General features: G+C 38.6%; 1 protein-coding gene across 2 annotated transcripts in view; it reads left to right on the top strand.

The window, feature by feature from the left end:
• Snx13 (sorting nexin 13) overlaps positions 1-25,013 on the top strand; it is a 97,709-nt gene extending 72,696 nt beyond the window's left edge. The window contains exons 17-26 of one of the 2 annotated variants that reach the window (XM_013347853.2): positions 1,709-1,778; positions 6,354-6,526; positions 10,071-10,178; positions 11,735-11,845; positions 14,108-14,269; positions 15,196-15,267; positions 18,154-18,299; positions 18,534-18,602; positions 20,190-20,302; positions 21,661-25,013. In XM_013347853.2, the coding sequence (XP_013203307.1) occupies positions 1,709-1,778; positions 6,354-6,526; positions 10,071-10,178; positions 11,735-11,845; positions 14,108-14,269; positions 15,196-15,267; positions 18,154-18,299; positions 18,534-18,602; positions 20,190-20,302; positions 21,661-21,908 (1,272 nt within the window). In that variant the 3' untranslated portion in view covers positions 21,909-25,013. The remainder of the gene's footprint in view (positions 1-1,708; positions 1,779-6,353; positions 6,527-10,070; positions 10,179-11,734; positions 11,846-14,107; positions 14,270-15,195; positions 15,268-18,153; positions 18,300-18,533; positions 18,603-20,189; positions 20,303-21,660) is intronic. The other variant, XM_005343855.3, reaches the window with a different exon arrangement.
• The last annotated feature ends 2,387 nt before the right edge of the window (positions 25,014-27,400 follow it).

Raw genomic sequence — 27,400 nt, 5'->3', positions numbered from 1 at the left:
GGTTTTGGAGCCTGTCCTGGAACTAGCTCTTGTAGATCAGGCTGGTCTCGAACTCACAGAGATCCGCCTGCCTCTGCCTCCCAAGTGCTGGGATTTTAAAGGCACCACCGCCCGGCTCAAAGTCTAAATTTTGCCATAACATAAAATTAGAAAACAAGTGAACAAATGAGCCATTTTCTTTTCCGTGCAAGATGTTTAAGAATGTTAGCTCAGGGATTACTATATAAACTGATGGTCTTAGGGTGATATTAATGCGCTTGTTTTAAAATCACAATTTTCTTTTCCCAAACAGTACCTTTTCCAAATTAGATGTGACTCTGAAGTTAATACTGTTTTACCATTTAGAATTTCATAGTCTAGTTGTTATTACTTATGTATGATAATTGCAGCAACATTTAGGAGGCTTTTTTTTTTATCATTTTGTCATATATGTAATATAAAAGAGGATTGTTATTGTTATGCTTTATTTTTGAAAAATTATTTTGTGAATTTCTGTGCTGTTATTGAAAGAATGTATAGTTTATAAATTACAAGTAGATATTGGATATGTATAATAATTTATTGATTGTGCAATTTCTGTTTAGAAAACATTGTAGTATGAGCCACAGGAACACTTAAAGCATATGTGTTTCATGTCTTTCCTAAATATTTTAACTTTTTCTGTGCCCTAACAAAGGTGGAACTGTTACTAATGCATAAATCTTATTAGAGAGTAGTTGCAGAGGGGTTTTTGTTGGAGTCAGATGGCAAAGTGCATGCTCCACTGCTAAGTACCAAATCCTGTGCCCAAAAGGAAAGACAGTGTTGCGATAAGCACCTTGTGCAGAAGGAGTAGGTGGAGAACAGCGGTGTGTCCGAGCGGTGGGGGCATCAAGGGAGGACCTTGCAGGCAGGGTCTTCAGAGAGCAGCTTCAGGTTGCTTGGTTTTGTTGTCTCTGTGTGTCCTGTCTGCCTTGGAGATATGTTTGTGTGGGGGTGCATATATATGTGACCAAGTGATTTAAAATATGAGCTTCCTAGTTTAATAGTTAAATTAATTGTTGATCAGTCAGTAATGATTTTGTTTGTAGCATTATAAACTTTACTAACAAAAGTTTTAGTCTGGACCTACATCCGTTTGCTAAGTAGTCACAATGGCTAATTATTATAATAGTTTTCTAAATACTTTACATATGTTCTCAATCTCACATACCCTGTGAGGCAGGTGTCTTTACCCTCCTTTTGTGTGAGGTAAAATAAGTTAACTGATTATTTCTCAGTTAATGAAAATGCTAAGGAATGTATCTGTCTGAAGTGTATTTCACCATTAAGAATTCTTATTGTAAAGAGTTATAATTTTTAATTTTCTTCCTTTATATTGTCTATAATTGAAACTAAGTTACTGTATGTGGATAAGTAATGAAGAGACTATTGTGATATGTTAAGTTGGTTTTTTTAGTTTCTTTTTTATTTTGTTTAATACTGGGTCTTGGGTGTGGCTCTGGCAGGCCTCAGATTCAAGGCTGCAGCCTTAGTCTCCCCATTGCAGGAGCACAGGAGCTTAGTTAGCTCCTGTCTAGCTCACTCAGAGAAAGGCAGAGTCTGCTGGTCTCGGTGTGTGGCCCTGCACATGGTGTGAAGCACACGCGAGGAGGTAGCGATGGTAGACCTTTGATACAGAATGCCTCGTACTTCTCCTGTAAAGCTTATTCCCTAATTTTTTTTCCAGTCTTTGGATGACCTTTCAAATATGTCCTCTGACGATTCTGGCCAGCTTCATGCCTACATTTCCGACACTGGTAAGAGGCCTTGTGCTGCTCCCACTAAAGACGGGTGATTGTACAGCCCTGTTACTTGCACATTTAGGATTGCGTTCAGCTTGTTTTGGGATCTTGTTTTCTGATTTTTTTTTAAGACAAATTCATTAAGTCCTGTAATGTTTGGTTGCTTGTGTATTTGGATGTTTTTCTTCTCTCAGGTTGCCACATTTGAAAATGCTTACTTTCTAAGCATTTTATCGTTTAAAGTAAGTTCCAGAGCCAGTCTTTCCCTCTTCGTACCTGAGTCTTGCTGACAGTCCCTTTCCTAATTCCCACTTCTTTCTCACAGAGCTCTTGGTCTGTATTTGCTTTCATGCACTCAGGAGTTGGCAGAGACAGTCGGGACAAGTGGATTTTGTGCACGTTTATGATGGAACCTCGCAGATGCTCTCGTGGGTTGAGCAGCCTAAGACCTTGCGATAGGTAGTCTTACGTGGTGCTGATGGTGTTTTCATGGCGGTTTCTCCCCAGCCTCTCACTGTCCTAGAATGTAGGAGTGAGTGATTTTCTATACTTGATGAATCATACAGAGATTCATGTCTCAATTAAATTTCATTTAATTTACATTTGAGATTTTGAAAAGAGATTTTGACATGTAATTATAGTTTGAAACATAATGATCTGTATTTTAAAAAATGGCTCTGTTTTCTTATACTTAATGAAGCGAAGGACTCACTTCTCCTCTTTTCTGCTAGATTTCTGGAACAAGTTATCAGTCAGTGGATCCTTCACTTTTTACGTGAAGTGAATACACACTTTACTTTCTTTGGGGATATCACTAGAGAACACATTGTCAATTAAAGTAGAGGTCTCGTTATTTTTCCTTTAACTTTTAAAGCACTTGTCCCGCCTTTTCTTCCATAAATTTTTAAAGAATTAGAGAAAGTCTTCATGTTCTTTCTTGGCTTGTCTTCTAATTTTATGGATGTCTTTTCATGTAATAGGCATTTTTGTTTCTTAGAAATACTAAATTTTATGTCTAGAAGAGAACATTTGTGCCCATGTCTTTAGTGTTAATATTTTTCTTTTTAGGCTGTTCTAAGTTTCTTGTTTTATCATTTGTTTATTTTTAACAATATATCCTTTAAATGCATGAAAGCATAAAGCAAAACGTTTTTAGTAAGTTGCCTTTTTTCCCCATTCAAACATATAGAACTTCTGGGGAAGTAGTATCATCTTGTGGGATTAAGAGCACAGCTCTTGACCAGTTGCTGGGCTCAGACTTCATTCTGTAGCTCCAGTTAGAGGAGCTCCTGTGAGGTCTCTGCTAGAATTTCTTGTCCTGTCAAGTGGAACCTTGGTAGAAATGCCTGTCTCATAGGATAGTTATGTGGGTGTATCTAACTACTGGTAATGGCTTATGTGTGACAGGCATCATTTTTGGGTGCTTATTTATCTATTTTTCCAACTGGACACTGATCCATGATCTCATGACCTTAGCATAAAACTACAGTTCAACGCCTTGCTGCTCTCGTGTCTTGCTACATGTTCACTGTCTCTTCTGATCTTTGGTGTCTTCTTGTTCTCACTAATTCATAGTTGGTTGTAGTGAGTTGCCTGATTGGCTTCTATGCTATCTTTTTCAAATAGCCCTTGAGCACAATTGATAAAGCCAATCCTTGATTGATCTGGCCACTGTGTTTTAAAAAGCCAAATCTTTAGCTTGATGAAAAAGTCATTTATTATTTGATATGCCTAAGTCTGTAAGAGCAAGTTGACGGTATAATGTGAGCATTGTATATTGCTAAAATGCATATGTAGAATGTGATGACCAGAGTATTTCTGTTACTAATATTATCATCAGTATAATTATCATTGGCCAAATAAAATATATTGATAATATATGTAAAGGTAAGGAAAGACAATTTTAAGTAGGAAGCGCACATTTTAGCATGAGACTTTGTTCATGTATATTTGGCAATATAGATACCTACTTCTATGTTATTAAAATAATTAAGAAGGTACATAGAACTCCTTTGTGAGATGATTTGAAAGACAGCAAAACATTTATTCAGCTCTAAAACCTCTCTTTCATTTTTTTCACAATGAATCATTGTAATCTATCATTATATCAGTCTTAGAGTTTTGGTTAGTATAATAGCCTAAACTGCCACAATGCTTTCCACATATGTCAGTTGTAAAACTAGCTGAAGAAGTGTACAGGTACCATGGCCATGAGGAGAAACAAGCCCTTGGGAGTGAAGAAGCAGTGGTGCCCAGCCAGACTCCCAGTAGCATAAAGACCATTGTCCTGATTTGGATGACCTTTCTATGCCCTCAGTTTAGGAACAGCAGAACTGTGTCCTTCACTCAGTGGCGTAGAGGACAGATTGATGAGACACAAGAACTAGGAAGACTTAGTTTAGATTCATGTATGAAAACTGAGAAATGGAAAGTCGTAGTCGGGAATGGTATCTGATAGTCCTCCAAAGCAAAGCGCCAATTATGTGCCGCCATGAGTGTCTGCATCTCATTGTCCTTGTCATCACATACCCCAGCGTCTCAGTCCAGAGAGAGTTAGTGTAGCTGGCCTTCAGAAGTCTTCAGATAGCACACTATCCACAGATGCTCTGTTCTCCTACATGAAATCATAGAGTGTTCACGTGTGACCCCATATATTTTGATCATCTCTAGATTGGAAACCCAGTACAATGAAGTGCTATATAAACCACTGATGTACTGTATTGGCTAGAGAATAAGAACAAAGATTAAAAAAAGTCTGTATATACCAGTACAAGCACGTTTAAATTGAAGTATACAGAAGGCCAGCTGTGAAAATCACTTAGAGTGGCAACAGCTTTCCTTATACCTTCTTTTATAAGCCCAGAGCTCTGAGATGCCAAGCTTGAAAGTGGATTTCAGAAAGCAGCTCCAAGCCGGGCGATGGTGGCGCACGCCTTTAATCCCAGCACTCGGGAGGCAGAGCCAGGCGGATCTCTGTGAGTTCGAGACCAGCCTGGTCTACAGAGCCAGTTCCAGGACAGGCTCCAAAGCGAGAGAGAAACCCTGTCTCGAAAAAAGCAAAAAAAAAAAAAAGAGAGAGAAAGAAAGAAAAACCAGAAAGCAGCTCCAAGAGGAAACAGGAGCCACAGTAAGGAAAGTTATATTCTTGAAAAATCAGAAGTGACAATCTTAGTAGTGTGTAGATATATTGAAAATATTCAGGAGAATAAATCCTAAGGTAAGCATGAAAAGAAGAACCAAGGAGAGAACGTAAAATAAGAAATACAGTGGCTAAAACTGAGATGGATGTCCAGTTAAGAACTTGAGTAGAGGGGCCAAACTTCCATGTTGGCTGCCACATGTGGCAATGTTAGGAAAACGGCGGAAAGAAGTGTGCAGGTGCCATAGGCCATGAGGAAAAAGGATGGCTCAGTTGGTAAAGTGTTTGCCACAGAAGCATGAGGGCGGTCACTTAGAGCCCCAGTATCCTGTCAAACCTTAGCGGTACAGCGTGCTCTTGGAAACTTGCAGGGCAGCTGGAGAAAGGAGTATCCGTGGGGCTTGCTGGTCAGCTAGGTTAGTCAGTTCTGTGAACAGCTCCAGTGAGAGACTGTCTCCATCAAAAGTAGAGAGACTAAGAAACATATCTGAGGTTGGTCATTAGCTTCTACATGAATGTACACACATGCTTGCACTACTGCAGGTATATACACACTAGATACACATGAGAGGCACTGAAGTTTTGGAGACTTAAGGCAGTGGTTCTCAACCCGTGAGTCAGGACCCTTTTGGGTGTTGCATATCAGATATCCTGTATATCATATGTTTACAGTATGATTCATAGTAGTATCAAAATTAGTTATGGAGTAGCAATGAAGCAGTTTTGTGGTTGGGGGTCAGCACATGATGAGGAACTGTATTAAAGGGTTGCAGCATAGGAAGGTGGAGAACCTTACTGAGCTAGAGTCAAACAGTAAGCTTAGAAAGAGAAGAGCTTGATTTAGTACAAAGTAGAACAGCATTTCACCTTTAAAGGCTCACTGACTTATATGGTATATGGAAAGCCAGTGGGATGAGGGCTTATTTATTTATTTATTGCTTGCTGGTGTTGCCAACTTTCTAGAACAAACTCCATTTGTGAGTTGGTGAATGTAATTGGTAGTTCTAAGGAAAGAACTACCAGGAGATGAGCCTTACCCTTTGGCTTTTTTGTTGTTCTTTAGTTGGACAGGTTTTAGTTAACTGCAAATGAACAGTAAAGGCTATTGTTATGTTTCCAGGGTTCCTGGTGTATGAAGTTTAGGAGACCCCACTGCTTCAACTCTGAGTAGTACAGTAGACAGTGGCAACATTCTTAATGACTAAAAGCCCCCAGGAAGAGCTGCAGTGGCCACTGGCATCACTAGACTTTACCTTTTCTTACGTTGTAGTTGTTAGAAGACCGTGAACTTGTGAGCACAGAGCACTGGAATCTGTTTTATCCTCTGATGCCATTCTTTCATCTGTCATTTCAAATTCTTCATTTCATGGTGTCTTTTTTGTTTGTTTTTGTTCTTCATCTTCCTCCTTTTTGTGTCTTTTGTTTCTCTTCATTTTGTTTGAAATGACTAGTATATGCTGACTATGACCCATATGCTGTGGCAGGCGTTTGTAATGATCATGGCAAGACATACGCGCTGTACGCCATCACTGTACACCGGCGCAACCTAAACACTGAGGAGATGTGGAAAACCTACCGGCGTTACAGTGACTTCCATGACTTCCACATGAGAATCACTGAGCAGGTAATGAGGTTTGTAAAGCCTGTGGCCTTTATACTGTTTGTTGGTTCAGCTTTGGATCTACATTTCTCTAAGAATGTTCACATTGTATAAAGTTAATGAGAGAAAATAAGGTACTGATATTTTATATAATTGTTATAATTGGTGGCATGGTTTTAAGCAGTGAACCACTAAATCAGATGTAGAAACTTGAACCAGACTCACTCATTGCGGAGTAACAACAAAGCACCATGGTCTTGAAACTGGAAGAGTTTGGACATGGATGGAGGCAAGGGGGCTGTCTGCAGATGTGGTGGTTTGCAGAGGGGAAGAAGACTGCCAGGACCATCTGAACACGGTGGTGGGCTTCAGAGGCACAACTTAAAGCTACAGTTACTTTGAATGGTACTTGCACCCAACAATGTTGTGAAACCTGGGCACTTTGCTTAAGTTACTTTGAACCACAGTCTAAAATGAACCTGACATTAACCAAATACTGTTTTAAGTTCTTTCTAAATTTAATCTTGTTTTGTGGAAGTAACTATAAAGACTTAATGTTGAATGAAAAGAAACTGTTTTTCTTGATTATTTTTGAAAAGCTATTTTTTCTTCTTAGAACAATACCAGATGAGAGATGGAATAGGTAATGTGTGGAGCTATTTTCCCCGTTGAAAGTCTTTGATTGATCTAAATATTAGTTATATAAGTAGTATCAAGTCAATAAAATTAAGATAATGCCTAATTGAATTTTAGATAACATTGCACTGTAGAAATAAGACTTAATATATTTGAAAAAATATGGTTGGTACCATGATAGTCTCATTACAATATTTAGTAGATAGAGTAGGATAAACTAAGAGCTTTGACATTATTAAAAACAAGAGGTTGTTGATCAATTTCTCTATTGGTAATAGGACTGTTTTTAATGCAATAAGTAATTATCTTTGTGCATGTCTTTTCATTTATATTTTTCTGTGTTAATAGATCTTTTATGAAGGACTCTCCAACTCCCGTTGGAGAAAAGCTGTTTACTTCTTATGTATCAGATCATTGTCTAGAAGCAGGCAGCTCACATAGCTCTTCATGCACTTGAACTACTTAGAAGTGCATAAAAACTTAATGACTGAAAGCAGTTTCACTTAGTGTGCATTGGTGGGAGTTTGGTTTATAGGACATTTTTTCTGTGGACAGATAGTTGTAATTTTTCTCTTAGCACAAGTAAGTAAGTAGTGCTTAAAAGTGAAATGATTTTAAAATTGGTTTCATTTTGTTTAATTTAATGAGTAATATTTTTTCTCAGTATAAGTGAATGAACTATCATTTTCTTTAAAGACCTTAATAAATAGTCTTTATGAACAGGTCGATAAAAATTAAAAATGTAATGCTATATGCATTTTAAAATGACTAGAACTGTCCATTCATTTATTTTTGAAAGATTTATTAAGTTTGTCTTATATGCCCGACTCTTCCCAATTCCAGGGAAGCAGTGAAGCCGACAGGCAGTGTTGTTGCTCCAGGAGTATACAGTGCTGTAGACAGCATCATGTCTGCATGGGTGCACAAACACTGGTGCCAGTGATGTTATTAAAGATTTGTTTTACAACTGAATAAGGGAGTTATGTGTTTGAGAATGAACACAATTTGACTTTTTAAAATATAACTTCAAACCTGCTTCAACAAATTTTTAGTGGTGTATTAAGAATCTAGACCCAATGTGTTTAATGTTAAAAGATAAAATATTTGAGCTTAGAGTGTCTATGATTTATATTTAGTATAGCAGTTCTTTATAGAGGACATTCTAATTTAATATGTGTCAATTTTTACTTGTTTGAACATTTTTCTATTTTTCAAAATAATCCTGTATGTGTTTATAGCTTATATAAAATTTATTGCCTTTTCTCATGACAGTAATATAGAATGCTGATGTCTAGGCAGATAACTTAGAAAGGACTGTGTCCTTAAAACATAGACTTTCTGTTTTGTGATGTTAAGTACTGCTGTTGTTTGTTACCATTTTAAAGTTTATGGAAAAATTGTTATTTTAATGACTGCTGGCATTTCTGTTCATAAAATACTCAGACTGCGCAAATCACATGCTGGAAATCATTCTACAAGCTGGATGCCTGAGGTCCAGGGTTGACAGGTTTGGTTTCTGAGGTTTCCAGGTTGTCTCAGACAAGGCCATGGCCTCTCCCAGTGTGTGTGCATTCCTCCCCTGAGGATGGCAGAGTCAGCTTTACTTACCACTTAGTGCAGACTAACTTAGTGACCTCACTAAAGGCCTGGTCTTGAACGTATGATTATGTGCGGGGTCCAGAGCCAAGGCCTTCAGCATGTGAACTTGGGGGAATGGTTCAGACCCTTGCACTTTGGTAAGAAAGAAAGCCAAGTGGGTAATTTAGAGTCATATACATAAATAATATTTAGGAGGTTGTCTATCTTTTAAAAAAGCATAGGATGTTCACTTCCACAATGTAATTTACAAGAAGGGGGGGGGTTATTGATGCACCAGACAGCCTGTTTTACATATTGTATTTTATGAAGACTTATTCTTCTGGCTTGTTTATAACCAGATTTGTGAGTTATCATTACTGCACTGTACTTTTAACTTATTGTCCCTATCCGTTTGTTTCTTTTTGATAATGACTGAAGCAAAGGAATTATTTTGCATATATAGTGTGCAGTGAACGGGCTTATGTTCTCTCTCCAAACAGCCATTAAATATTTCGCTGTCTCAGCTTGAGATGCAAATGATTCTGAACCTCATTCTCTCTCCCTTTCTCTGATCTGCAATAGGAATCAGTTTTCTTTATTGAAATAATGTAGTTTTTAAAAAGGATGGTTTTAAAAACTTGCTTACTTCAGTGTATTTAATATGGAAAGAGGGAAGGGACTGCCTGAAGCTTCAGGCCCTGCTCTTAGACCATGGTAACAAGCACTGTACTAAGAGCTTGTGCTTGAGAAGGTGCAGCATTTTGCTGTCGTGGACCACGAAGATGCACCCAAATGTTAAGTCTGTAGCAGCTAGGCTCATGGTGAGGAAAAATTACTAATGCTTATTATAGTTGTATACAGAGCTGTAATATGGTTGTTGCCTATACTTAATAATTTGTCTTTTCTGCTTTTTAAAGAAATATATTACAGTGATTATTTTGTTATTAATATTAGATTAGTTTTTATGAGATTAACAAGCCATAATGTCATAACTTTGGTTTTAAATTTTAAATCTTTAATACTCTGTTCATGAGTCAAATAGTTGCCAAGAAAAGTACTAGCTTTACTGTGAAATTGTGAATAATCTGAAAATTAGAATGCCAAACTGAGACTTCATATGGCATATGCCCATTTTTATTTTTACCCGCCTTTGTTATTTTTTGTTTGATATTCTTTATTATTAATAAAAGGTTACTATCTTTTTGCCTTTGGGGACAAGATTTTTGTGATGTTTTGTTTAATGTAAGAAAATATAACCTCAAATTATCTGAAGATACATTTGACATGTAGAGAAATTGTTATGTGAAATCATTTCTCTTAAAAATAGAACTTCCGAATGTATTTTGTCTTGTAGTTTGAAAATCTGTCGAGCATATTGAAACTCCCTGGTAAAAAGACTTTTAACAACATGGACAGAGACTTTTTAGAAAAGAGGAAAAAAGATTTAAATGCCTATTTGCAGGTAAGGCCATTTTCCTATTTCCCATAGATTTCATTCACTATGATACAAACATGGAGTGGATTTCCTCATTGAGTTAGTTTGATATAGCATGTGCTTGGCCTGCTGTGACCCAGGGCTCTGCCTCTCTTAGCAGTAAAAATGAAAACACAGCTGAGCATTTTGGCTGTAATAGTGGACTAATAATCGATTTTGAGGAGTGTATCAAATTGACATGTAGTCTTTTAAATAGTTTATTAACTATTTCTATATTTAGTGGTAAACGTTTTCTTTTAAGCACCAAGACTTGTTTCTTTATGAAAACAAGTTTAGATGAGTATTTGTAGCATGTTTTTCAGATTATTGTATGTAGATACATCTATGCCATACCCAACAGTTAAATGCTCCCAGTTCAATACATAGTAACTTTTCACATGACCACAAAAACCAGTACAATTTTTTGTTCTCCAAATAGTTCAAGAGAGAAGTTGACCTGAATATGCTTCTTGGATCCATCATCTTGGTCGTAAAATTTCCTCATAGGAAACAGCAAAACATATTTTACATGTTACATATTGCACAGGCTGGTAGGATGCCCAGAGATGCATTTTACGCCTGAATACGCGGAGCCCAGGTGGAGTTTATCCTAGTTCGTGTCTCAGAAGGACGTCCCCAGTGCACAGGGTCCATTGCTCAGCTCCTGCTCCTCTGCTGCCAACAGATAAGCTCCTGTTTGGGAGCAAGAATTTTTATGTGTTGCCTGTAATTGTTTTCTTTCTTTTCCTTCCTTTCTCTCCTTTCTTCTCCATCTTTCCCTCTCTTCTTCCTTCTTTTCTTCCTCCTTCTTCCTTCCATCTTCTTCATAAGCAGGAGACTTGAATAGTTACAATAGGGACTCATTGGTCACAACCTACGTAATTATTATATGGCTCTTTTAGAAAAAAAAATCTTTTAGAAAAAGATTTAGGAAACTCCCCTTAGAATCGAGTGAAATTTAAAAGATAATATACTGAATATTTTGTTTAGCAGCGTTTCCTTTCATGTCTTCTCTTAAATATTCACTCACCCCTGTGACTAGCTTTGCTATGACTGTCATTGTTTTTACCTGTTGTCTGTACTGAAAGGACAGGAAGAGAACTCGAAACAGCGCATGAACGCTGAGTTTCTAAAACTCTTTTTAAACATTTTGCCTGAAAAATATTCAGTTTTGGTTCTAGTTTTGTTTGTACCGTTGATTGCTTTTCCCAAATGAAGTACTAAAAGTCTATTTTTAATGGTGGCTCTACTGTATACTTTTAACAGATGTATCACACCTTGTGGTATAGAACGAACTAAGCTAGACTATATTAAATTCATTAGCATTTGTGGAAGCAGTATTTTGTTTTGTACTTTTTAAATAATACCTGAAAGTTTTTATTTATGTATATCAAAATTTTGGTTTTATTAATGTTAAACTTTAGCATAATTATATAAAACAGTTTTCTACTGTGTTTGAATTTTGGAGTCAGAAAATAAAGTATTTTATATTCTTAAATTATAAGATATCTTACCCTCCTGAACTACCTTCTTTTCCCTGTTAGCTACTCTTGACTCCTGAGATGATGAAAGCATCTCCAGCCTTGGCACACTGTGTGTTTGATTTCCTTGAGAACAAAGCCTACAGTAAAGGGAAAGGAGATTTTGCTCGCAAGGTAAGCATGGTGTTAAATTTCCTTTTAAGATATTCTTTCATGGCTCCTTTTTAATAAAAGAAAAATACAGATTTACACGTTTTAAAATGATATGCTAAGTGCATCTAGGCATGTTGGCTTCAGTCCGTGTACAGTTGCCTGGGATATCTGTTAATCCTAAAGATGGAGGAGAAAGACCACCAATCCAAATCATCATAACCACATTAATCAAGCAGTTCATAAAGACAAGTTTGTGTGTATGTGTGTATGGGCTCTCGCTCTCTCTCTAAAAGTGGGGTTCAGGATATCAGCATTGGATGGGAGGTAAACAAGGCTTTTATTGCTCAGGGCTAGAATCTTTCCAAGTGGGAGATTTGGTGGGCAAAATCGGGGGTGGGGGGTACACAGGGAGAGCATTAACTTGAAATGAAGACCTGACTACCAGATAGATGGTCATAAGATGGTGATAACAATCCTTGGAAACAGAGATGTGGTTGCTGTTTTCCAGAACAGGCAGTTTTCAATGTGAGACTTGATAGATATTCTCCTAAGGTCCTGTTTTCAATGTGAATCTTGATAGATATTCTCCTAAGGTCCTGTTTTCAATGTGAATCTTGATAGATATTCTCCTAAGGTCCTGTGTTTAGGATTCTGCATGTCAAACTGGACATGGTGGCACAGACCTTAAATACCCAGGACTCAGGAGGCAGAAGCAAGCAGATCACTGAGTTCAGGTCATCGTGGTCTACAGGAAGAGTTCCAGGACAGCCAGTGCTACACAGTGCAACCCTTTCTTGGAGAAACAAAAGAGAAAAGGAATTCTGCCTGTGTGTTCTTGATTAAGATGGAATACTCTGTAAAGCGTGCACATCAGCCTCACTGGTGGCTGTCCTACTTTTCTGTGGCTGTGGTAAAAGACCAGGACGACTCTCTGGAGCATATGGTGTCAGAGCAGAGGCCTGGCATCAGGGACAGCTGGCTGCTTGTATCTGGATCTGCAAATAGAAGACAGAACACTGCAGATAGCTTGACCCTGTAGACCTCAGCACCCTACCCCAGTGAAACACCTCCTTCCAAGTCCACGTTTCTAATCCTTGTCAAACAGTTCACCACCTGTGGAGCAGTATTCAGATATGTGGGTCGCTCTCACTCAGACCCTCACACTCCACTCTCTGGCCCCCATAGGCTCGTGGCCATACACAGTGCAGAATGCATTCAGTCTTCATATCTTTCACAGTTTCAACTCCATGTCCAAAGTCTCTTCTGAGTCTCAAGGCATTCTTTTAACTGTAAACCCCTGTAAGATAAAAGCCAACATCAAACTTCCAGCATGTGATTTCACAGAATACACCTTACTATTCCAGAAGGAGGGTCGGAGGGGATGTTGGATCCAAGCTGTAGCTGGAGGTTTCTCCCCACCCGCCAGTTCCCGACTAACTGCTCTGAGGCTTAATATTAATTACAAACTGGCCTGTTAGCTCAGGCTTCTTATTAACTAACTTTTACAACTTATAATATTATAATATTAACCCATTTATATTAGTCTGTATTTTACCATGAGGCTCAGGGCTTGTTACCTCACATCTTGCTTCTTTGGTGGCTGCTGGTGTCTCCCTGATTCTGCCTGCTTTCTCTCTGTATTCAGTTTGAGTTTCCCACCTAGCTATATTCTGCCCTGCCGTAGGCCAAAATAGCTTCTTTATTAACCAATGATAATAAAACATATTCACAGCATACAAAGAGTGTGCCACATCCCAAAGCAAGACCGAAATCCAGGAGGGAAACTGTGAGTCTGTTACTCTAGTTCCATGTCTGACATCAAAAGGCCCAGGTGGCTGCCCCCTTCTGACTTTGCCCACTGCAGTGGGCCTCTGTCTTGACTCATCTCACTCTCTCTGTAGCCCTTTGGCAGATGTCTTATGCTATGAGTCATATTTCACTATTGCTTTGGATTATGGTGAAAGTTTTCAATAGTTAATTCTATTTGTATCAATATTTGGGAAGGTATTCAGAATTTCAATAATTAAACAATGAAGGCTTATATTCCTTTCCTAACAGTATCCTCAGTGAGATTTTCAAATCACATATATGAATTATGAAGATATATTCTAAAGTACACTAAGTCAACAGGTGTGTGTGTGCGAACGTGTATGTGTGTAATGTTTAATGCAATGGCATACTATTGACAAGAAAATTATTTTGTCTTCCCATGGTATATTTCTATATTTTCTTAGGCTCCTGAGTTGTGTAACTGATCTGAATATATTTTCTTTTTTGCTTTAGATGGACACTTTTGTAAATCCGCTTCGCAACTCTATGAGGAATGTTTCAAATGCAGTCAAATCCCTTCCTGATAGCTTGGCAGAAGGAGTGACAAAAATGTCCGACAACGTAGGCAGAATGTCTGAGAGGTTAGGGCAGGACATAAAGCAGTCCTTCTTTAAGGTAAGCAGCTTCCCCAAACTGCCAGACATACGTCCCTAGGAGAGAAAAGCTAAAGGGACACTAAGAATCTCTCATCAGTCTGTCGTAAAATTTTAAAAATTCATTTACAGTAAATTTAGCAAAGTTAATATTTTGCATCAACTTACTACACTGGACTGTATTGATTCTCTAATGGTGTAGATTTCTTTTCAAATAAATAAGTTGTATTTGCGGATGAGTTACACTTAATATTCACTCAGATATACCGTTTAATTTATCCTGATTCAAACAGTGGAGGCCCATCAGGTCAGTCAGGAGAGGTCCTCCCTGGCCATTGTGTGTACACCCTGGGCCATACATCCCGAGACCTTTATTGCATTTCTCACTGAAACTTGTAAAATCATTTTGATGTAGTTGTTTGTTAAGTATGTTATCAGAGCTGTAAAAGACAACCCATAAATCTAACACTTGACTTACAAACTAATTCCATGTGAATCTGAATGACACAGACACATAATTGTTGAATGAAGATTTTTTTCTTACTGGTAGAGGCATTTCCTTTTTCATTAAACATTGTACTTTCAGTGGGCTTTGTCCTCATGGTGGTTGTGGACAACTGAAACGTGGGCATGAGCGGCAGTGCCACGGCTGGCACAGAGCACCAGCAGATTCCCAGGCTGTAAATACATGGTCGGATGTTTTCCTCCTTCCTGCTCATCAGATCACTGGTTAATTGCTTAAACCTGATAATACGCTTCCCAGGGTCTTCAAGAAAGAGCAGACTGGAGCTCTGTTCTGGCCATCCCCAGTGCAAAGTCGAGAATGTTCAGCTTTGTTGATATTTGCACCAAAAGTCAAATCCAGTGCTTGCCTTTGCTTTGAGTTATGATGCTGTTGGGTTACTTCACTGGGTACTGTGTTAACTTTTTATCATTTTAAATGTATAGGTGCCTCCTTTAATTACGAAGACTGATTCAGATCCTGAGCATTGTCGAGTCTCAGCTCAGCTCGATGATAATGTGAGTTCATCTTTACTCTGTGGTTCTGTTTTAGCATAGGGTGGCAGAGCTTCTAAAATAAATGTGCTCATATCATTCATTCAGATTCCCATGTTGGGTTAAACATGGTGAATCCTTAGGGACTGAACATGTTTCTGATATCAGCACTCTTCATTTAAAAACAAACAAATAAATCCCAGAAATTACCAGGGCCCTAGAAACCACTGTCCTCCCGTGCTAGTATAGCCTTGGAGGTTTTCATACTTTATACTTGTGAGTAGAGGACAAAGGGGGTGCTCCGTGGCCGGCGTCGCTGCTCAGCTCTGTGAGGTCTTCTGTGCTGTGTCCTTCAGTTGTTCTTTCTCAGAGTTTGTGTCTTTGTAGGATGTGTGCTTAATCTTATAAGTTTGTATATGGGACTGTGCATAGAACTCTATGGACATTTTAGTTCATATCTTAAAATTGAAAAAGATAAATAAACATTCTTCTACTTAGAAATTCAATTTCTGAGTCCAAAAATGTATATAAATTATATAAATTAAAATTTAATATGTGCTACTAAATACTTTTCCAAAACTAATTGTACCACTATCATTCTCACCAGCAGTACGTGAGAGTTTTAATATTCTGCATTCTGCAGAGAGCCAGCATTTGTATCTGTCATTCAACCTTCCCATGGTCATACTGATGTAGACACATGTATGTTGTCACCCATTCAGTGGCCTGTTTGTGGGTGTCTGAATCTTTCACTCATTTTCCTATTGGCACAGTTATCTTTGTTTTTGTGTGTTTCATTAGTATGGATACAATCTTGAGTATGAGTTCTTTGCTGTGCGTGCTCATGTGTGTGCATGTACACATGTGAGCCCTGTATGTAAATTTACCAACATTAGGGTCACAGTGATGCTATCCTGTGGTTTTACAAACCCTCTTGCTTTACCATGGCAACATTTAAATTTGCACTTCATCTCTGATTATTGTATGTGTGGATTGGATAAGCATTCAGCTGGCCTACGCACCATTTACTGGAAGCTCATCTTACCCATTGTTTTGTTTATGTGTGATTCAGTTTTTGTGTTTTTTGATTTGTTTATGGGCTCTGGTCTTTTAGACAGATTTATCTTAAAGTTACAGTTTCACTTTTCAGTTTCCAGATAGATTAGTTTATAATAAACTGTCTTGATTATTATTATTTTTGCTTCAAGATTCTTTTGGAATACTTCATGAGTTTAATGTGTATTATCTGTAACATCTTTTACTATGTGGGTGGATTTTATAGTTTAATATTTTTTATAATGTCTTTTGAGATTTATGTTGTTATTTCTTCAGATAATTTAGCAGTATTTATTGTACCACGGTAATGAAGTGTGTCGTTCTTCCCTCTGCTGTATTTAAGTTATAATCTGTCCATTTGTGGCATAGGAACTACACTAATCGGTGCTTGTAACACAGTAGTGAAAATGTAAAATCCTTGCCTTTTCTCATTATTTAAGGTATGTAATTGATCAGGAAGTGGTATCAAACTGTTGGAAATTTTAAGATGGCCAGCAGTTACATAAATTCTTAGTCAGTAACTGCTTTCTACTGGCACGCATATTCCCATGTGAAAGCATTCCAGCTGGTTTTTATTATTTTGCACTGTTGACTGGAGATTTTCGTGATTAAAGTATTTTAATTTATTTTTTCTTTTTTAATTGATAAAAACTTTCCAAATAGCATATTCTGATCCTGCATTTTCCTCCTCCATCTTGTCCCAGCCTTTTCCACAATCCACCTACCCAGTTCTATCACTGTGTTCCCTTTCTTTCTGTAGAAGACAAGCAGGCACTCCTTTTGGTAGTGCACACCAGTAGGATTTGCTGAAGGAGATGGAGGCAGGAAGATCACGAGTTCAAGGCCAGCCTGGGCTACACATAAAAAAAAAACAAGCAAACAAACAAAAATACCCAGAATTTTTAAGAAGAAAAAAAACACAAGAAGTTCACACATGCACAAAACCATAAATCATAAAATTGGAAATCATAATGTACAAGAAAAAGACCAGTAAGATAAAAACTGCCTAAAGAGAGCAATGTGAGACTAAAAGTCTTCTAAAAATTATATTAACTTGTAGGTGTACTAATTATATTCTTTTAGGTTTGCTAATTTCATTTACTAATTAATTATTCCAATTATGTAAAGTATTAATAGCATAGTATTAATTATGCCAGTTAAGGCATAAAATTTCCAAAAAATTATATATTTTATAATGATAGTTTAATTATTTACTAGATTGTACTTTAACTTTTTTCCTGAAAATAGTTTTATATATACATACATATATATATGTTTGTAAAAACTGTATACAAAGCATTAATTAAGCAAAACATATTCTTTTTCTGTTTCAGCTGTTAGATATAGATGATAAGAATACTTTTCTTCCTTTTTTTTTTTGTTTTGTTTTAGAAGCAGGTTTTCTCTGTGTAGCCCTGGCTATCTTTGGAACTTGCTCTGTAGATCAGGCTGGCCTCAAAGTTAGAAATCCGCCTGCCTCTGCCTCCCAAGTGCTGGGATTAAAGGTGTGTGCTACCATTGCCCAGCCAAAATTTTTTTATTTTATGAAAAAATATTTTCAGAAAATTATTATCAATTTTAATATTATGTTGCCAGACTGCTAAAAGCTAGAGCTAATTTATATTTCTATAAGATTATCATCATGAATCTTAGAAATTACTTAACATTGCAGGGCTATAAAATTCTAGTATGTAGAACTGTCATGTGTAGGCACATTTTCCCTGAGTTAAGATGTTGTGTCAGCTTTTCCTCTGGCATCTCCAGTGGTGATGTTTGCTCAGTACAACAGTCATTTACAGTCTGAAGCTCACCAGTTGTTGTGGGTTTTCTTCTTTTTTTTTTTTTTTTTTCCAGGTAGATGACAATATTCCACTTCGGGTAATGCTTCTTCTAATGGATGAAGTGTTTGATTTAAAAGAGAGAAACCAGTGGTTGCGAAGGAATATCAAAAACTTACTGCAGCAGCTGATTAGAGCTACGTATGGGGACACCATTAACAGGTAGCCACTCCCTGCTTCATTATGGAGAGCCCGGTGACTAGCCTTAAACTTCACCTCCATAAGGGAATGGGTCAGTCATGATCAGGGACTCTTTCCTCAGAACTTTTTAAGACCATTATCTCCCTCTTCTCAGAAACAGCTTATCCCCACTCAGAGTGTTGCTCTGAGATTTATGGTAGTTTTACTTGCCTGCTAAGACTTTAAGATTGCTCATTCAAATTTCTTTACTTCCAGAAAAATAGTTGACCATGTTGACTGGATGACCTCACCCGAACAGGTAGCTGACTCGGTGAAGCGATTCAGGTATGTCTTAAGATGCTTCTTCCATATAATCAGAGTGTAATTGTTATACGTATTGTCTTTTAACTTAATGCCTTCCTTTCTTTCCTGGTCTTAACACTGGTTTTGATGAGCAAAGACATATGAGAATTATAAACATATTTGAGACTGGTGAGATACTTAGAACAGATGTCCTCTGTGTCTGCACAGTGGCCCATGTCCCACCCCACCCTGCACATACAAATATGCATATGCACACGTGATAACTGACAAACATTTGTCCTGTGGAGCTATGGACTTTTCTAAACTTTGCAAAGGTGCAAAGAAAACATTTTTCAAATGATTAAAGTGATAGCTGAGATTTTTCCCATAGATAGCTTTAAGATTGTTGAAATAGTATTAGAAACCTGGATCTGGTGGGATTTGGAGGAGGAGCAAGGGGATCAGAGGTTAACAATCAGCCTTGACTATGTTGTGAATTCAGGTGCCAGCCTTGGCACTTGAAAACCCTTTTTCAAAAGTGTAACATTGTTTATCATAGAAATCACTCAGTGAAGATTTTGGAAAATTGTATCTGACACTGGTTTAATCTTTAAATGAAGACAGTACAAATTAACATTGAGACAGTAATTTTTACGTTTATAATTTGTTGACCACTCTGCCTGTCAGGCACTGAGAAGGGAGAGATAAGATGCAGTTTCTTCAGAGTAAGGCAGAAAGCAAATAAAGAAGTGAGCCCCTCTGTAGCTGTGAAGACAGACATGCATAGGAGCTCCTGTTCATTTTAGTTAGGGCAGGTGAATTTTCAGATTGTACTTAACTGGGGAAGTTTAGCTATGGGTGGACCCTTTCTCCAGAGATGAATGGATTGATTGTCTTAGCATGTAGAACATTCACACAGCAAAGATGGTTTTATCTCCTTATAGCCAAGGTGTTTCTAGTTTTCACTAAGATGATTTCTCTGAAGGCATGTCCAGTGGTGATGGTGGGGCTTAGTGTATTTGTACATGGCAGTATTGAGAGGACGCCTCAGGGTCAAAAGGTAGACTCTGACTGTCTAGGGAGTCTCGTTCCTCCAGACCTTTTCAGTTCAGGTCCCCTTGGAACTAACATCAAGAAGCAGGATTGAAATCCACTAGAAGATGGAGAACAAGTTGTTTGTGGCATACACTGTAGACATCAACTTGAGATTCCCGCTGTCTGAGTTAGATGGGGATTGGGATGGCATAGCCGAGACAGACTGGCTGTTAAGCTGTAGCCGAGACAGAGTAGCTGTTAAGCTGCTGGGCTTTCCAAGTTCAGAGTGCTGTGTGTGCATTTGTATAAGATGCTTGCTTAGTAGGTGCTTACTTTGTCATGTGCTGATCCACACTTTCCATTTTATTAGTGTTTGCAAGGTACTAGGGGTCCAGAATTTTTCTGCTACTTTGTGTGTATATTCTTTTATACTTCAACTGAATCCTGCTCTTGGATTATGCTTATTTGTCTATATAAAATTCTAATGCTGTCTTGCTTTTAATCTTTCATTTCTTAGCAGTTTGTAATGATGTTATCAACTATTGTCATTACAAAATGAAATCTTTACAAATAATATTTAATTTTCTTAAATAGAGATGCATTTTGGCCCAATGGCATTTTAGCAGAAACTGTTCCATGCAGAGATAAAGCAATCCGAATGAGAACAAGAATTGCAGGAAAAACAAAATTGTTTGCAATTATGCCAGGTGAGTGAACACTTTTAATTAAAATTCGATGTATTTGTATTTTTTCTGACATTACTTTTTGATATTGACATCATTTTTGTTATTCTATTGACTGCCAGACAGTGACTTCCTATCTGCTGGGCACTGCGCTTGGCATTGTGTGTCCATCCTAACCAGTCCTCCGAGCCGACCTCTGAAACAGCCCTGCCCACCCAGAGCTGTAGTTAGCAGCCGGACTCTGACTACTGCTTTGAAACCTTTAGAGAGCTATGTAAAGAGAACTTGACGGATGGATGGATGGACTGTCGGTCACGGCGTAGGGACAGCCTTGTGTTTGTTGTTATTTTAAGGATAGACTTGAGTATAGTTGGCAGACTGCTTGCCTGGCATGCACAAAGCAGTACATATAGTGGGCATCACAGATGTGCTTTTTATCCCTGACCCTTGACCAGCCTGGCTGACATGAGACCCCCCCCCCCACGCGAATGAGGGATAACATGGGGGGTTCTTGCTTATTTAATATTATGCCTTTTAAGTCTGCAAACTGCTAAATTTTTCTGTTCATTTCTAATAGCAAAATAATGGTTTTGTTTTGGGGTCGCTTATGAATAATTCCAGGACGCTCATAGACAGCTCTCCAGCGTTCTGTCTGTGGTAATTTGATGTTGTCCACATAAGCTCCAGCAAACCTGCCTCATAGTCGTGACAATGTTTCATTATTTTTGCTTTTGTTTCTCGAGGCAGGGTTTCTCTGTGTAACAGCTCTGGCTGTCCTGGAGCTCACTCTGTAGACCAGGCTGGCCTCAAACTCACAGATCTACCTGCCTCTGTCTCCTCGTGCTGGGATTAAAGGTGAAGGGCACCACCTCCTGGCAACTTTTTTATTCTTAACTTAAACCCCAGTCCCGTTTGTCTACCCTCATTTCTCACCACTTTTTATTTACTTCTTTCTCATTTGTTTTTTGAAGTTCTGTTTGCCCAGGATAACCCTTAATTTCCTTGTCCCTGTCCTTGTCCTGCCCACGGAACAAAATCAGCAGCAGTCATTGTTGTCCAAAGGATGTTTTCTTTGTTTCACTGTCAGCATCTCCACACCGTGAGCACCTTAACTAAAACTGTACACATCTGTATGTCTATAAGGATATTGATTGTTAGAAATCTTCATTCGTGGGGTTGAGGGAAGAGCATTAGGATGGTGACTCTAATCTGGAACCTGTGAGCTCGGCTCTGACGCTCCTGTGCATGCTGTCTCTAGTGTGGGAAGGCGGTGCTGGATGCAGGTGCTGTTCACATCTCACTCTGCTCTGGCTCTTTACATCCTGGGTTCATGATCATGATGTCTGCGGAATGAACTTGTGTATTTCCTCTGCTCCCTACAGATGAACTGAAGCACATCATTGGAGCGGAGACCACACGGAAAGGCATTCTTCGTGTCTTTGAAATGTTTCAGCACAACCAGCTAAACAGAAGAATGGTGTATGTCTTCTTAGAAGGCTTTTTAGAAACCCTATTTCCACAGTATAAATTCCGGGAACTTTTCAACAAACTTCATTCAAGGTCAAAGCAGATGCAGAAATATAAACAGAAACTTCAAAGTACTCAAGCGCCTTCTTTACAGAAAAGGTGACACTCCAACCTGTAAACCTGGTGTGCTTTTCTCCAGGACTAATGGTGTGACTCACATACTGTTGCATCTACACCAGTCTTTCCGTGTCTCCAAACAGACCCTAGTCCATCCATAAGACTGGGCCTTCTCATCTCACCTGTAATCCAGCCACTACCAAGAGAGAATCCTGTGTCTTAAATGATTTGGTGCATACTTTGCAACATTGAGAGGATACTGCCCCGTCTCATTCAAGACTGGAGTTCCAAACAAATCAACATTGTCCACCAGTGGTGAAGTGCCGGAGTGTTCTTAGGAGCTAGGGAGTGCACAGCAGTGGGTCCTCGGTCACGAGCCTGTTAACTGTGCACACTGCGGTGTGGCTGGGGGAGAGAGGGCTGTGTCCCTCGGTGACCTGCTGTCACGTGGGTCAGCAGGTGAGCATCTCTATAACAAAGGTCTGGGAAAAGTGACAGGGACACCCTTAGTGTAGGAATCACCCTTCCCCAGAATTACAGTTTGGTTGTGTAAAGTAAAGCGCTATAAAATAGAACCAATCAAAACTAGAATTTGATTGGATTTATTACTCATTGGTATAAATCCCCATTGATTTTTATGTGCTCTAAGGGCTCAGCTCGCTCTTATGGTACTCCACTCTCTCCTTTTTCTTTGGCATTCTGTGCAGAAGAAGCATGTGGTAGCTCTCTTATAAGTTCAAAATTTTTTTAAATCTTTTAACAGATTATTGATTATATAGAAGGGGAATTATTTATTGTAAGAACTGCCAAATACATTCTGTTCTTCAAAAAATTGGAAATTTAAACAGTACTCTATTAAAAGGTACCATATGATAACTTTAATCATATGATCTAGACATGCCTTAGGTAACTACCGACATAGCAAATCAAAGGATTAATGAGCTTATAGTCCTATGTAAACATACAAATGCCTAATTCTACTATATGTACATATATGAAAATAAATAATGAAAACAGAACTGTACTATTTTTTAAAATATGCTTTTATTTATATTTCGCATAATGTAAAATTCTAAATAAAGCTAGTACACAAAACCCTTTGGTGTATACATTTAACTCCCTAATATAATTTTATATATCAGTGAAGCAAAATACCTTCTCCAGTTTTGAAGCCTTTACATTTCCTGGTGTTCCCCATTTGTCCTTTAAGAAGTCTTCATGTTCCATGTATGCAGGATTTCTGTACTTTAAATACGTCCCCTGACTAGGGGTTTGGGATATATCAGCTCTTTTTGTTTTACAAATATTTAACACTAAAACCTTAAAATAATGAAGCTACTTTTCAGACCACGAGCCAGTATCCTGGAGTTAGAACGTTTGGGTGCTTACAGTAAAGGTCAGACAGAGTATTGATGTCCCGGTCATTGGGAGCTTTGAGATTGGGACAGTATACCCATGTCTTGCTTTCACGTAGATCCTTCTCACCCAGGAAAGCCTGCGAACAGAGGGAAGCCTTCCCGCAAAGCTCTGTGATGTTCATCAGTGCTTTTGTGCATATCTCTTATGCATATATTCAGAACATGTTGCATGTCTTTCAGAATTGCATAAGAATCCTTTTCTTGCAACTTTCAAGAAGGAGAAGCCCCTGTTTCTCTGGTGGGAGAACTGTTTCTTATACTCCCCGTACATCCTGCCCTTGCCCTGCCAGCCCCTTCCTCTACCCCAGGGTTAATGGATGTGTCAGACAGACCTGTAGGGAGCCAGCGTGGCCACCAGCATAGTGATCTTCATACATGTCCCTGCCCCTTCCAATTATATTTTTACATGAATAAATCTTAGTATATACAGAAGGATTCATGCAAGAGCCTAGTGTGTACATGTGAAATGCATTTTTATGTAAAATGAGAAAACTGACCGTTAACCAGGGGAAAAAAAGGTCATATAAAATGCACGTGCTCCTAATAGCCCTGCAAGACAACTGCAACCATACCAAAACAGAACAGTGAAAACACAACCACTTGAGCAAATGTTTTTAAAATAAGTTTTTGAGAAGAGTTTATATTTCAGGAGCAGAAATGTCAAATGGTCACGTGTCTGCTTGCCTGTGCTTTCCCGTGGAGAGTGTGGCTGTGCTACGGCTGTGGATTACCTATTGAGTGACTTGGTCCAGCTGTGTATTTAACCCAGATGCCAAGTACATTGTGCCACATGTAATAAAGCTGTTATATCTTGGGCATTTATTGCACATGTGAGCATACACTAAGAAGCTTTATGTCTTCTCATGTTGAGTTTCTGAATGCTTTCAAGTCAGTAGTGCCTTTAGGCAAGGACCTTCAAAATTAATCATTCTTTTGGATTTTCTGATTTTTTTTTTCAAGTAATATATAACTACATAGAAACCAACACAGCTCATTCACCTAGAATCTGATTGTATGACATTAAATGTAGCACTCAGATGAGTATTTCTTATAATTAGGGTCTTCTATGTAGTTCCTGGAAACAGTCGTGCCATTGACCAATGGATGCACTTCGTTAGCCTTAATTTAAAACAAACAAAAAATTCTTGAATATTTCAGTTTGATCACTATAAGTTTTTACTGCAGATTCTTGGGGAAAAATAAATCAAACAGTTAAATGTAACCTAAAAGTGTACCGATTTAAAAAAAATTAAGAACAACCTAAATTTCACAATCCACAGTTTTAATTTTGTGCAATATTTTTATTTGATGCATGTTTATTTGAGTAATTGTAAAATAAGTACATTTTTAATGTTTTGAGATCTATAGTTCTGTCTTCTTAATCCAACAACTTCACTCTGTTGTTGCTGCACCTTAATTGAGGACTTGTTTTATAAGTCTTGTCACTCCTTGTGAAGTTCTTTTATCAGTAGAAAATTTTGCTTATGGGAGCGTGGCTCCTGTAATCTAAGGGAAAACTAAAGAGCACATTCTCGGGTTTGTTAGAAAATGTCCTTGTGCATATCACTGTACATCCGTGTCGGTCGTGCCTACCTGCTCTGACAGTGCTCGCCTCCTCTAACAAGGGGAATCATCAGAATGTCAGTTATTTTTAGTAACTAAAAAGATGAAAATTTTTATTTGGTTTGTGTTATGTTCTGTCCATTAGAAAATACTAATAAAGTATTAACAAACACTTTCATTGAGTTTACTTGGTAACGTGTTATTTTTTTAAATGCCTGCTCAATGGTCTTGTTTCTACAATCTCTGTGTTCTTTAATTTCAGTTTGAAGTTGAACAGTCATGTTCGAAGAATATAGATGAGCTACTGTGAATAGTTAAAATTAGCTGAATTTGATTTTTTCCTTTTGTGGCTACACAGTCTTTTTTTTTTTTTTTTTTTGGAGACAGGGTTTCTCTGTGGCTTTGGAGCCTGTCCTGGAACTACCTCTGTAGACCAGGCTGGTCTCGAACTCACAGAGATCCGCCTGCCTCTGCCTCCCGAGTGCTGGGATTAAAGGCGTGCGCCACCACCGCCTGGCTGGTTACACAGTCTTAAAGAAACTTTATATTGTCCTTTCACCTAAAATTATATAGCGATTTTCCAAAACACAAAGATTGAGAAATAGTAATTCATTAGCAAATTGTATTTTATGTCATTTAAGATTCAAATTTTGGATGGTATTTTAGACATGTTCTTGCTTTGTTTTGTTTTGTTTCTTCAAGACAGGGTTTCTCTGTGTAGCTCTGGCCACCCTGGAATTCGCTCTGTAGACCAGACTGGCCTCAAACTCACAGAGATCTGCCTGCCTCTGCATCCTGAGTGCTGGGATTAAAGGCCTGCACCATCACCGCCCAGCATGTTCTATTCTCAAAGACAGTTGATGTTGCATGTAATAATGTGCTTGGTTAAGATGTGTTTAGCATTCTTGGCCTAGATCATAGACTGCTCAGACATCAAATAAATACCTAATACCTCACTAGGAATTGGCATGATATTTCTTAGAACTATGCTCCAATTATCAGTCCCTTTAGGATGTGCTGTGACAGGGAGTCTAGTGTTGCACAGAATACTACAGTGGTAACAGTCCAGAACCTTGTTCAGGGCGCCTTGCCAGGCCCACCCGTTTCCTAAGCTTCATTGCTCGGAGAATTCCTTGGTGTCCCTGAAATGGGGAAGATGTTTCTAATGATGACTCGGGAATCCAAGAGACATGCGATGAGGGTTAATTAAAATGCATTACAACCCATCCTCTCCTTGCTCTTCAGCTCAGGAAGGGAGCCTCCTGCTTTTCATAGTGCGCTTCCTGCGGAGAATGAGTTCTTTAACCAGCCAACTTTTGATAAAAACACTTCCCCTACCTTTCAGCGTCATCGTTTTTCCCAGAAGGAAGTATTGGAGCGTTTAAGAGTGCAGACTGGAGTTAACTGCCCAGGGTTCTAATTTTGGCTCTACTGATTTCAGTCTACATGGCCTTGGCCTTGTTGGCACAAAAGTACAGCTCTTATCTCGAATTAAGTAAGGTAGTTTCTTCCGGAGCTGAAAATGCCTGGCTGTGTCCTGAAGTACACATTTAGTGTACTCCAAATACCATGTTCTCAAGTAAGTTTCGTGAAGGTTTTATAAATCAAGACATTTTAGTTTTATTGGTGGGACTATCAGGTGGGTTATGCCAAAGACTGCTATAGATTCAGACAGTCCGGTGAATCCTTAGCCTTTGGATTAGTGGAAGCTGATAATGTGTACATTTCATAAATAGTTTTCTAATAATCGGAAGGCTGGCTATTAGCTCACACTCAGAAGTGGGCTATGAATGGCTAGGACAGGAGCTGAGACCCAGCCCAAGACAGTTTGACTTTGACCTATGTAATAGTAGGTGTTTCGACAATCGCAGAGGTTCTCTTACCAGCGAGTTTGCCTTGCAGAGTATTAAACACAGATGTGGCTTCTAATTTGGGGAGCATCAGTTCACAGCCTTGTATCTGCAAAGGGTTTGACCTTCATAGTGTCAACAGGACAGTCTTGTGATTATCCAGCATGTTGAGATATAGATAAAGGACTCAGAATAACATCTGGCCTCAGATAAATATTATGGGAATGTCAGGGTCGTGGCTATGTTCTAAACAATGAAAGTTTTGCTGATTTCATAAACTTCTGCCTTGTTATGGAACTCTTTCTCCGAGCACAATATGACCATTCTCAGATGTCATAGGCTGCGGGGGGGGGGGGGGGGTTGGACCTACTAACACTGCTCAAGAGGCAGTGTGCGTTCCCTGCCCCTCTCTGCAAACACTTAAGGACCTAATGATGGCCTTGAGGAGGAGACTGCCCTTGCTTGGTGTAACTGCCCTGGAGTTGCTCACACCACTGGAAGTTCAACTCATTTTGGTTGACTTCGGTGCAGTAATCTCTTTGCTCTTATCTTGGTGTCTTATCTGGACTGAACAGAATGTGTTTACATGACAAAGCCATGCAACAGTCTGCCTTCATAATGTTGACGCACCACCTACCCTGAGAGAAGTTCAAGTATATTTTGCTTTATGTGTGTGTGTATATATGTGTGTGCTGTGTGTGTGTTTG

The sequence above is a fragment of the Microtus ochrogaster genome, chromosome 1 (genome assembly GCF_000317375.1).
Source record: "Microtus ochrogaster isolate Prairie Vole_2 chromosome 1, MicOch1.0, whole genome shotgun sequence".
NCBI lineage: Eukaryota > Metazoa > Chordata > Mammalia > Rodentia > Cricetidae > Microtus > Microtus ochrogaster.
Note: the sequence above shows the minus strand (reverse complement) of the source record. Positions and strands in the feature narration are given on the sequence as shown.